This window comes from Lissotriton vulgaris, chromosome 8 (assembly GCF_964263255.1).
Source record: "Lissotriton vulgaris chromosome 8, aLisVul1.2, whole genome shotgun sequence".
Taxonomy (NCBI): Eukaryota; Metazoa; Chordata; class Amphibia; order Caudata; family Salamandridae; genus Lissotriton; species Lissotriton vulgaris.
This window is the reverse complement of record NC_141696.1, coordinates 1,523,983,792-1,523,996,298: the sequence shown is the minus strand read 5'-3', so window position 1 is coordinate 1,523,996,298 and position 12,507 is coordinate 1,523,983,792. Positions and strand designations below refer to the sequence as shown.

General features: G+C 47.0%; 1 protein-coding gene across 1 annotated transcript in view; it reads right to left on the bottom strand.

Moving 5' to 3' along the window:
- Positions 1–12,507, bottom strand: part of PTGFRN (prostaglandin F2 receptor inhibitor) — a 376,964-nt gene that overhangs the window by 243,329 nt on the left and 121,128 nt on the right. The window contains exon 2 of the mRNA XM_086935651.1: positions 1,235–1,600. Within this exon, the coding sequence (XP_086791777.1) occupies positions 1,235–1,600 (366 nt within the window). The remainder of the gene's footprint in view (positions 1–1,234; positions 1,601–12,507) is intronic.

Sequence of the window (12,507 nt, the reverse complement as noted above, 5' to 3'; positions counted from 1 at the left end):
TTCCCTTTATTGGAGAGGTTGGAAGTTGGAATAGTTGTTTTCCTGTAGTGAGGAAGATAATCAACAACAGGCCTTCTAGAACGTTCATTTGTTTGACGTCCGCAGGGGTTTTGAGATCTATGGTGACATCATTCACCTGATGTCTCATTTAAACTAGGATTTCAGAGGTATATGAAGTAAAAGGGGACATAAAGGTTGGAGCAAAACCCTAGATATCTATGCCGAGCTCCTGCTGTGGGACAGGAAACTCTGCCATAGTACTATGGTAACTCCGCCATAGTACTGTGGTAGGTTCCCCATAATACTATGGTAACTCCGCCATAGTACTGTGGTAGGTTCCCCATAGTACTATGGTAACTCCGCCATAGTACTGTGGTAGGTTCCCCATAGTACTATGGTAACTCCGCCATAGTACTATGGTAAGTCCGCCATAATACTATGGTAACACTGCCATAGTACTATGGAAACTCCGCCATAGTACTGTGGTAGGTTCCCCATAATACTATGGTAACTCCGCCATAGTACTGTGGTAGGTTCCCCATAGTACTATGGTAACACCGCCATAGTACTATGGTAAGTCCGCCATAATACTATGGTAACACCACCATAGTACTATGGTAAGTCCGCCATAATACTATGGTAACTTCGCCATTATGATAGGTCCACCATAGTACTATGGTAACACTGCCATAGTACTATGGTAACTCCGCCATAGTACTGTGGTAGGTTCCCCATAGTACTGTGGTAACACTGCCATAGTACTATGGTAAGTCTGCCATAGTACTATGGTAAGTCGGCCATAGTACAACGGTTCTGCGCCCAGGACTTCTGATACACTAATGTTCTAGGCATGTCACCTGCTCTCATGCCTACCACCACGAAAAAGCTAGCATCTAAAAACTCTAGACAACTATGTGTAGCCCGCACAGTGCCATTGCTATATTACGAGGACCCCCATGGACTACTGTGCAACCCTGCTCCTGTAGCAGGAAACCGGTTGGCAGTACCTCAGATACCAAGGTAATCTGGCATGGCTGCGGTTGCCACAGGGATCGGTGGGAGTAGTCCCATTAGGTTTTATATATTTGATATGATTGTCTTAAGTTTTTGAAAGTATATTGTACTTTTTGTGATTTTAAATAATCGAATAAAAGTGGTTTGACTGACTAACTGACAGTGGTGGTAATCTGTAGTGCACGTATACTCTCAACAGTCGACGTGTCTCATGACATACCTCTGACATGGACAGATGCTTCGTAGTTGCCCCGGACTGTCGCGTCCGTGCTTGGGGTCGAGCACTTATACTCGCCCTGGTCGCTGGACTGGATGTCCTTGATGCGCAGCTCGACAACGCTGTTGTTGGTACGCCGCAGTTCGATCGCCCCGCTATTGACGCGGTCCAGGTAGGGCACATCCGTGAAGGAGTAGTCCCAGGTGCTCACCACGCCCTCCAGGCCGGCCCCTCGAGTGACCTGCCAGTCGAAGTTCTGTTCCAAGGGTCCTTCGTATTCGCTCACCTCACATGGGATGACCACCTCTGTGCCCTCAACCCGCAGTAGGGGTCCGGCAGGGACCTTTACCACTCGCCCTATGCAGATACCTGCAAGGAAAGGACAGAAGAGAAACTCCAGGTTAGAAATCACGTGACACACTGAAAGAGACACTGCCTACCTGCTCACATGTATCTTAAGGAAGCTGGAAAAAACAATTTTCAAACAAGGCCATGTCCTTAATGCTGTTACAGGGTCAATACAGCCTAGCAGAGTCTTTTAAAACCCACACGTGTAAATTAGAAAATAAATTCAAAGTGCCAGGGGCAGAGAGTAAGTATTCTGAGAAAGCAAGATCACACATGCATAAGCCAGATGAGTTTGGGGGCTTCTCTGGCATTTAAATCCCCACTCCAAACACTGGCAGCATGATCAGATGCGCCGCTAAAGTAAGGAGGGCTGCATGAAACTGCAGGGATTCGCTTCCCTACATCTGATCAAATATGTAAAAAACACAGAACATGTCACAATTCATTTCAGAGCACTGTAGAAAAAAAAGGTATTGTAGAGTAAAAAAAACCTGGTGCATTAGTTTGTCTCCGAATTGTCTAGGAAAAAAAAGAGTAAAAAACGCTGAAAAAATGAAAACATTGTGTAGGAATCAGTTTAGCCACGTGTATATTTAGACAAAAGAATTAATAATTCTGTACTTTCCCGAAGTCGCAAGTTTTAATTTTTCACAATTCCCTCAGCGGAATTACAATTTCGCAGCCCTGTTTGGAAATGCTTATAATTGCAAACAAAAACACAAAACAGATCAAACACCTGAAATAAAATCAAACGCTTATCTCAGTGTGTAATGAACCATATTTAGAATGGAAAGTGTTGGAAGTAATACCTACTGTAGCAGGCATTTAAAGGTGGAATATGCCATCAAAGATAAGATGGGTGTTTGAAGCTATGACACCTGGTGTGTTTTAAAATATGTTTTACTATCACAATGACGCTGTTTATCTCTTCTTTCGAGATGCAGAACAAGTAACAAAAACTCACTTTGCAACAGTGCTGGGCAGCAAGTGGTACTGACCCGTTATGCAATATTGACAAAAACAGAGCCCTGTGCATGAAATCTAATACCTGTGAGTACATAGTGTCACCAGAACATGGTGGAAAATGTGAAATAGCATCAGCGAATCAAAATCTTGCAACGCTAATAATCGAACCCCTTTTTGAAGTGCGATTGATCACGTGATGTGGGAAAAGTTGCCCTGGAATTGGCAATTGTTTCTGAAAATGTAAACAAATCGAACTCTCGAGGCCTGGTCAGCATGAGCACACTTTCATTGGTTCCTGTCTTCTGCATGTGTATAAACACAACTTCTACAACAGTACGCACATTGCACAACTTATACAAAATACATATAAACACAACTTATACAAAATATATATTGCCACGAAGGCTGCTTCTAATTTATTGATTTCTCGCAAGACACGCCAGCAGTGTAGACAATATCCTCGCTCGAACAACCAGTGCCTGGCTCGTTAATCTTCCGAAATCTCAATATACCTCGAAAATAGCAATGATAAAAGAGGTAAAAAAAATGGCAAAAAAATAAAATAAAAATATCAAGAAATAGGCACTACTCATTTCGAAAGCACGGATTCTACTAAAACAAAAACGAAAAGCACTACTGTACACTAACATTTTCGTTGCTACTGGTCATGTCAACAAAAGGTCTGTCTAAGGGAGGTAAAGCACAACTGAAGCTGGTTGAATTTTATCGTGTGTGTAAGTGAAAAGAAAGTGTGTTAAAGACCGAAAGGAATCTACCCTAAGAATATCAGACTTTATCAGAAGTGTTTGCTGTCAACTACTCTTTTACATGCTCCAGTTAACAATGTAGAAAAATGTAAATAAAGTACCAGATGAACAGAAAACAAGATGCATGCATTTCTGAGTCTGGCTTTCAGAGGAGGGAATGACAGGCAAGTGACGGTGAGTGACGTGCACATTATCCAATTGCCTGCCTCCTTCACTTTAATTGACAAGCTCCTTATTAGCGTGAAAGAGAAATTGCACCTTGTGCAGAATTCAGCCTCTTGAAAGTCTTGTTCAGTCTGAACATTGGAAACTCAAGCGTGGCGAGGAGCTTCATTCCGCCTTTTCGAGGGCTTTGTTTCCTAAATTTTCTAAAAGGCTGTGGTGTGGGGGTGGTCGGCCGTGGGGAATGCATTCCCGGTCTACACTGAACTCCATTAATTTTGCATCAAATATTTGCGCTTTTGTAAATTGTAATGCTTTGGTCTCTTTTTTTTTTTTTGTTACTTTCTAATTCAGTCTGACGTGTTTTTGTTTATTTGCATTGTAGGTGATGACATCCAAGCATTAGCGTCTCTCTAAGTTGCAACAAGAATGTACTACATCCTCAATTTGTGGCTGTAAAAAATCCTTCCTGAGGCACAGTTGTCTTCTGTTCCATCTCGACTACGCCAGGGCATCTCTGCCCGCAAAGCGGAGCACGACTAAAGATGGCGGCAAACTGTATGAACAAGGAGTGGAGTATTTAATCCCATAAGTAACTGATGCCATATGGGGAATACTGAAGTCTGTATTTTCAGTACTTTATGCGGATGCTGTCATCCACAAATATATATTATAATTTTACGGAATGCAAAGGTGTAAAGGCGATAGTTCGATGGAAATCATTATAATTATTAAACGGAGTAACAGTTGGTTCAGATACTTCGAGGGAGCAGGCCTTGGGAGTTTATTTTGGAACATAAATAGATTTGCGTACAGCGGTACCCTCCTTGTTCCCATTACTGTTCTTCAGAATGCAGGTATTTTTCCTGAATGCAGGTATTCTTACCAAGCTATATAAACTGTGGGAGTTCAGTTATGGTTTCAGTGGGGGCATCATGCTGTTCCAGCACCCACCCCCACAGAGACGCTCCTGACCATTCACTGATATGGTATACCGGACTTTCTGCACACAGTTCCAGACGTGAACTTTCAATATTGGCGTAACCAGAACCCCAAGGAATGAGCCCAGTTCAGCAAACCTCATAAGTGTGAAAATCTAGAATAGCAACTTCTGGACACAGAGACAGAGGAGTATTCACAGTTTCAAAGTAATGCAAATTTGCGGTGAGCTACAAGATTACACGTGGACAGTGGCTATATTCCACAAAGCTTCTCTCTCTGTGGCATAAAGGAAGCCTGCTGGGGCACCTTGCAAAGCTTGATGTGTGGGCCATAAAAACAAAATGATTCTGAACGCCTCACAGATGTGCAAAAGCCCTGGGTGGTGCCAATCCCCCTGCCACAGTAAGGAATGTAACCCCACTGCGATCTACAAGGACTTCACAAGCCTGTGTTGTGCTCCTGTTCCAGTTCCCCACCCACTACCACCACCCGAGACCCAGAAAGTTTTAAGGCCTGGACAAAGTCGGAAATTGCCCAGGGCCCCCACTTTCCAAAGGGTCTTATCTCTCTATTTGACTGCTGTCTATCCTATTTCTCTATCTGAACCTCTCTCCCTCTCTGCCGGTCTCTACCTCGGACTCGGTCTCTCTACCCCATGGATACTCAAAGAACGACCCCCATGATCTTTACAGGGTCCTTTTATTTGTGATAATGGAAGGAACAAGAAATTGAACATTTGCCTGGGATCACACAATTTGGAAAAATGGGTATGTTAGGATTAATCCAAGGTTTTCAGGTTCACATTGTTCAATGCAGCCACTAGAAGCATATCCTTTGCTTCGCCTACACCTTCCTTACCGCAATCCCCTCCTCAACCCCCTCGCCCGTCTGCCATCCCGCTGGCATCAGTGCGGCCCTCAGGCACATCACAGATCAAACTTTTTGGCCCTTGGGAAAACGTTTGGAAGTTCCCATGCTCTACCCTGTATCACTAAGGATTTTTGGAGTCCAGAGCAACACCTATTTAAATTTTATGTTACATCATTTAAGCTAAACTTATAATTTACTATTCTTTGGCATCACACAAACTTGAATTAGCATGAAATGGTTAATGAAATGTAAATTTGTCCTAGACAGGGGCCCCCATATGTGTCTTGCCCAGGGCTCCCAACATTACTTAATATGACTCCGCCTAAACCTAAAGGAAATCTGCAAGAACAAAGGGGATCCAGAAACTGCTAAAAGGTCCTGCCCAGGTCAGCATAAAATATGTTTTCCTTTCTCCCTATCCTTGTGCAGAGGAGGGAGTTAGTTATAATGCCATTGGCCCAGAATAGGACACTCTGAATGTTTATCACTCTCTTGCAATTAACATCTCTGAATGACAGCTGCAAACAAAACACATATGCTCATGTGTGTCTTTTTACATAATGTACAAATATCATTGAACTGGTGCTAAGTAGAACAGAAACTGTGGCCTAATAAAGGTTTCATCATTGCAAGACAGCATGGTTATTGTTTTAAGGCTTGTGTTATCCTTTTTATTTGATTACAATTATGTGTGTAATATATTTACTTCTAGGGGCTTCCAGCCACCGACTGGTCTGTTATTGTATCAATCATATTTTTGTCCCGCCCACTGCAGCAAACAGCAAGAGTTCAGCCCCCATCAGCCACTGGCTACCTTCACTGTGTGTGAGAGCAGTCTGCTCCTTCACACACCTTTTTTTTTTGAAGAACAAGACTCTACTATGGTAAATGTATTTTAAGGTTGAAGAGGGCCAAGCAGGTCCCCAACAAAAAAGTTTTACAAAAACAAGGTAAAAAAACAAGCACTGTCAAAGCTAAAAGGTTGGTGGCCACTGCAAGAACTATTGGATTTGCCAATTCTTGTTTACTGTATTGTACATCCAACAGAATCCCAATGACGTACTCCATAAACTGAACTGCGTCACAAAACTTTAATAATGGCGCTATTGTTTGTTATGTGGACATACCTTAGGCTCCACACCAGACCACTTCAGAGGTTGGTCGCCACTAAACTCTACATATATTCACGTTTCACGTCATCCCGCTGTGCAACCAACTAATGGGTTGAGCCGCCCTTCACAAGTTTTTATCCTGCTGCGCCCTGCAGGCAGGCCCACTGGAATTAGGCAGCAGTGCAGGGCCAAATTATGTGGCAGGGTTGGGTAAATTATTCAACAAGAAAGGCAAATCATGCGGCACAATGTGGCACATTTTATAATAGTTTTACTTCATTATTTTGACATGTTTACAGCTGTCAACACTCAACTGCAGCTCATTAGTACCAGTTTAACACCCAAATATAGAAATAAGCAACAGAAAGGTGGCCAGACAACCTTTGTATAGGGCCCTCCCCCGCAAGTGGCATGAATTATGTGGCAAAGGAGGGATATCAATAATTATGTGAAAAGGCAGCGGCTGCACAATCACATTTCCAGTGGCCCTGCCTGCAAGGTACATATGAACCCTTGTAAATAGCACCAGAGCCGGACTGGCATTTGCGGGCACCGGGCATTTCCCCGGTGGGCTGGCGGGGTGGGGGCCGGTTTTGTTGCCTGCAGGGGGCCGCTTTTCTTACAGAGTGCCGATTTTGTAAAATCGACCCTCTGTAAGAAAAGCGGTAGCAGTGCTTTGCGGTTAACAACCCCCTCCCCTCCCGTTACCAGGGCCGGTGGAGAAGCAACCTGCCAGGGCTGGTTGCTGGTCTCATTCCGGCCCTGAATAGGACTTTACCCACTGGGCACCCGGCCACAAACCTGTCTGGACCACATAATCCAAGGTGGCAAATGACATTCACCGCAGTGAGAGCTGTGCACACACACACTAGTGTCACTGAACACCCCGGAGCTGCACAATTACTACAACTTTTACTCCTGCGAAACAACGCGAAGTAAAACTGCCTTCACAACGCGTGTGGTAACGGGGATCCGAGTATCCCTGCAGTGACACTACAATCTGTCTCTACAACGCATGTTTAGGTCTAGTAAGGCACCCTCTGTGTAGTCTATTTTGAGTTAGTCCCTTTCCAATGTTCTCAGCAAATGTGGTGGGGGCTTCGTATCCGTTTACTAGACCAACAGTGGTCCCAGGACTAGTGAGATGGGTTGTTTGTGTGTCCTGTTTCTTAAAACATGCACTCCATGTTTAATCTACTTCAAATTCTAGCAGCTTCTCTTGCCCCTTTCTTCAAACCTACCCCGCTACAGGTGTATAAATGCCATCAGTGAAAGGAATGGGGAAACGAATAAAGAAATTAATTGGTGGAAGTGACGTGCTGGTAGCTGAGCAACGGAGACGTCACTGGTCCAGCAAACAAACAACTGTACCATCGAGTGGTCTATTCGGGCCTCTCCAGTCTAAGATACCATTTCAAGAAGGCGAGGAAAAAGTGTCAGTCTTTTCACTCGCCTTACAGATGGGCTCGGTTCACAAACTGCTTCTTGCAGTCTGGCAACTTCCTTGTTGGAGGATTATGGCACAATTAAGTGGATTTTTTTTCTCATAGAACATTTCCCCTGTAAAATGACCTTCAATAGAAGTTCTCTTGGATTACTAAGTTGACAAAGAATGTGACATTTAAAAACGTTCAAACCAAGAAGTGCATGGTGACCGCTTCGTTTACCACCCAGGAGCTGCATGGTTACACCTTCGTTTACCACCCAAGAGCTGTGTGGTTTTACCCAAGAACTGCAAGGTTACTCCTTCTTTACCACACAAGGGCTGCATGGTTACACCTTCTTTACCACCCAAGAACTGCCTGATTACACCTTCTTTACCACCCACGAGCTGCATTGTTACACCTCCTTTACCACCCACGAGCTGCATTGTTACACCTTCTTTACCACCCACGAGCTGCATTGTTACACCTTCTTTACCACCCACGAGCTGCATTGTTACACCTTCTTTACCACCTGAGAGATGCATGGTTATACCTTCTTTACCACCTAAGAGCTGCATGGTTACACCTTCTTTACCACCCAGAAGCTGCATGGTTACACGTTATTTACCACCCGAGAGCTGCATTGTTACACCTTCTTTACCACCCATGAGCTGCATGGTTACACCTTCTTAACCACCCGAGATCTGCATGGTTACACCTTCTTTACCACCCGAGATCTGCATTGTTACACCTTCTTTACCACCCACGAGCTGCATGGTTACACCTTCTTAACCACCCGAGATCTGCATGGTTACACCTTCTTTAACACCCACGAGCTGCATGGTTACACCTTCTTAACCACCCAAGATCTGCATGGTTACACCTTCTTTACCACCCGAGAGCTGCATGGTTACACCTTCTTGACCACTGAAGAGTTGCATGGTTACACCTTCTTTACCACCCACGAGCTGCATGGTTACACCTTCTTAACCACCCGAGATCTGCATGATTACATTTTCTTTACCACCCACGAGCTGCATGGTTACACCTTCTTAACCACCCGAGATCTGCATGGTTACACCTTCTTTTCCACCCACGAGCTGCATAGTTACACCTTCTTTACCACCCACGAGCTGCATTGTTACACCTTCTTTACCACCCATGAGCTGCATGGTTACACCTTCTTAACCACCCGAGATCTGCATTGTTAAACCTTCTTTACCACCCATGAGCTGCATGGTTACACCTTCTTAACCATCTGAGATCTGCATGGATACACCATCTTAACCACCCGAGATCTGCATTGTTACACCTTCTTTACCACCCACGAGCTGCATGGTTACACCTTCTTTACCACCCATGAGCTGCATGGTTACACCTTCTTTACCACTGAAGAGCTGCATAGTTACACCTTCTTTACCACCCACGAGCTGCATGGTTACACCTTCTTTACCACCCACGAGCTGCATGGTTACACCTTCTTAACCACCCGAGATCTGCATGGTTACACCTTCTTTACCACTGAAGAGCTGCATAGTTACACCTTCTTTACCACCCACGAGCTGCATAGTTACACCTTCTTTACCACACACGAGCTGCATAGTTACACCTTCTTTACCACCCACGAGCTGCATTGTTACACCTTCTTTACCACCCATGAGCTGCATGGTTACACCTTCTTAACCACCCGAGATCTGCATTGTTAAAACTTCTTTACCACCCATGAGCTGCATGGTTACACCTTCTTAACCATCTGAGATCTGCATGGATACACCATCTTAACCACCCGAGATCTGCATTGTTACACCTTCTTTACCACCCACGAGCTGCATTGTTACACCTTCTTTACCACCCATGAGCTGCATGGTTACACCTTCTTTACTACTGAAGAGCTGCATAGTTACACCTTCTTTACCACCCACGAGCTGCATGGTTACACCTTCTTTACCACCCACGAGCTGCATGGTTACACCTTCTTAACCACCCGAGATCTGCATGGTTACACCTTCTTTACCACTGAAGAGCTGCATAGTTACACCTTCTTTACCACCCACGAGCTGCATAGTTACACCTTCTTTACCACCCATGAGCTGCATGGTTACACCTTCTTAACCACCCGAGATCTGCATGGTTACACCTTCTTTACCACTGAAGAGCTGCATAGTTACACCTTCTTTACCACACACGAGCTGCATAGTTACACCTTCTTTACCACCCATGAGCTGCATGGTTACACCTTCTTAACCACCCGAGATCTGCATGGTTTCCCCCCCATCACCCAAGTAGATAGTTACACCTTCTTAAACCCCCCCCCCGCCCCCACACCTCCCGTGGGCTGCATCACGTGACCCTGATATACCACCAGAGGGCTGCAGGATGTTACCCTTATTTACCACCCAGGAGGCGCATGGCTGCAGCACCCCCCCCCCCCAACCCAGTCCAATCTACCTGACACATGCTTATATCCAATCACCCCTGCTGCTGAGCCCCCATCACCACCCGGAGCGCTGCATGCCCTCAATCTGCCTCCTTGAAGTGCCCCCGTCCTCAATCTGTGGGGAGGGGCAACTCATATAGCCTGAACCCTCAGGTGGACGGACCCTCGGGTCAGAGGTCAAGACCTCACCCCACGATGGCGCCCTCGCTCACCCACTTTAAAACTCAGGCCCCCTCCTTTGCCTCTCACCCCCTCAGCTTCACCTGCAGCTCATTTAAAGTCGAAATGTGTCTTAATCAGAGATTTGCATAACGCGGCCGCGTGAAGATAAGGGCTGCTCTGCATGCAAAGCCAGGGCGGATCAGAGGGCTGTGGGCAGAGGGGCGGAGGGGCGACCCCGGAGGAGGGGGCAGAGGGGGGAAGGGGGCCGACCCTGGAGGAGGGGGCAGGGGTGGGCGCGACCCCGGAGGAGGGGGCAGTGGGGGGAGGGGGCGACCCCGGAGGAGGGAGCAGTGGGGGGGCGCAACCCCGGAGGAGGGGGCAGTGGGGGGGGGCGAAGTTCCCTGCCTCTGAGGTGTGCAGACACTGCATTAGGCTCTGCTGCTGGGGATGGTTTGTTAGTGAGAGAAGCTCCTGTCTCTGAGGTGTGCAGACACACTGCATCAGGCTCTGGTGCTGGGGATGGTTTGTTAGTGAGAGAAGCTCCCTGCCTCCGAGGTGCAGACACACTGCATCAGGCTCTGGTGCTTGGGATGGTTTGTTAGTGAGAGAAGCTCCTGTCTCTGAGGTGTGCAGACACACTGCATCAGGCTCTGGTGCTGGGGATGGTTTGTTAGTGAGAGAAGCTCCTGCCTCTGAGGTGTGCAGACACACTGCATCAGGCTCTGGTGCTTGGGATGGTTTGTTAGTGAGCAAAGCTCCTGCCTCTGAGGTGTGCAGACACTGCATCAGGCTCTGGTGCTTGGGATGGTTTGTTAGTGAGAGAAGCTCCTGTCTCTGAGGTGTGCAGACACACTGCATTAGGCTCTGGTGATGGGGATGGTTTGTTAGTGAGAGAAGCTCCTGCCTCTGAGGTGTGCAGACACACTGCATCAGGCTCTGGTGCTGGGGTGGTTTGTTAGTGAGAGAAGCTCCCTCTCTGAGGTGCGCAGACACACTGCATCAGGCTCTGGTGCTTGGGATGGTTTGTTAGTGAGAGAAGCTCCTGTCTCTGAGGTGTGCAGACACACTGCATCAGGCTCTGGTGCTTGGGATGGTTTGTTAGTGAGAGAAGCTCCTGTCTCTGAGGTGCGCAGACACACTGCATTAGGCTCTGGTGCTGGGGATGGTTTGTTAGTGAGAGAAGCTCCTGCCTCTGAGGTGTGCAGACACACTGCATTAGGCTCTGGTGCTGGGGATGGTTTGTTAGTGAGAGAAGCTCCCTCTCTGCGGTGTGCAGACACACTGCATTAGGCTCTAGTGCTGGGGATGGTTTGTTAGTGACAGGAGCTCCTGCCTCTGAGGTGTGCAGACACACTGCATTAGGCTCTGGTGCTGGGGATGGTTTGTTAGTGAGAGAAGCTCCCTCTCCGAGGTGTGCAGACACACTGCATTAGGCTCTAGTGCTGGGGATGGTTTGTTAGTGAGAGAAGCTCCCTGCCTCTGAGGTGTGCAGACACACTGCATTAGGCTCTGGTGCTGGGGATGGTTTGTTAGTGAGAGAAGCTCCCTCTCTGCGGTGTGCAGACACACTGCATTAGGCTCTAGTGCTGGGGATGGTTTGTTAGTGAGAGAAGCTCCAGCCTCTGAGGTGTGCAGACACACTGCATTAGGCTCTGGTGCTGGGGGTGGTTTGTTAGTGAGAGAAGCTCCCTCTCCGAGGTGTGCAGACACACTGCATTAGGCTCTAGTGCTGGGGATGGTTTGTTAGTGAGAGAAGCTCCCTGCCTCTGAGGTGTGCAGACACACTGCATTAGGCTCTGGTGCTGGGGATGGTTTGTTAGTGAGAGAAGCTCCCTCTCTGCGGTGTGCAGACACACTGCATTAGGCTCTAGTGCTGGGGATGGTTTGTTAGTGAGAGAAGCTCCAGCCTCTGAGGTGTGCAGACACACTGCATCAGGCTCTGGTGCTGGGGGTGGTTTGTTAGTGAGAGAAGCTCCCTCTCTGAGGTGTGCAGACACACTGCATCAGGCTCTAGTGCTGAGGGTGGTTTGTTAGTGAGAGAAGCTCCAGCCTCTGAGGTGTGCAGACACACTGCATCAGGCTCTGG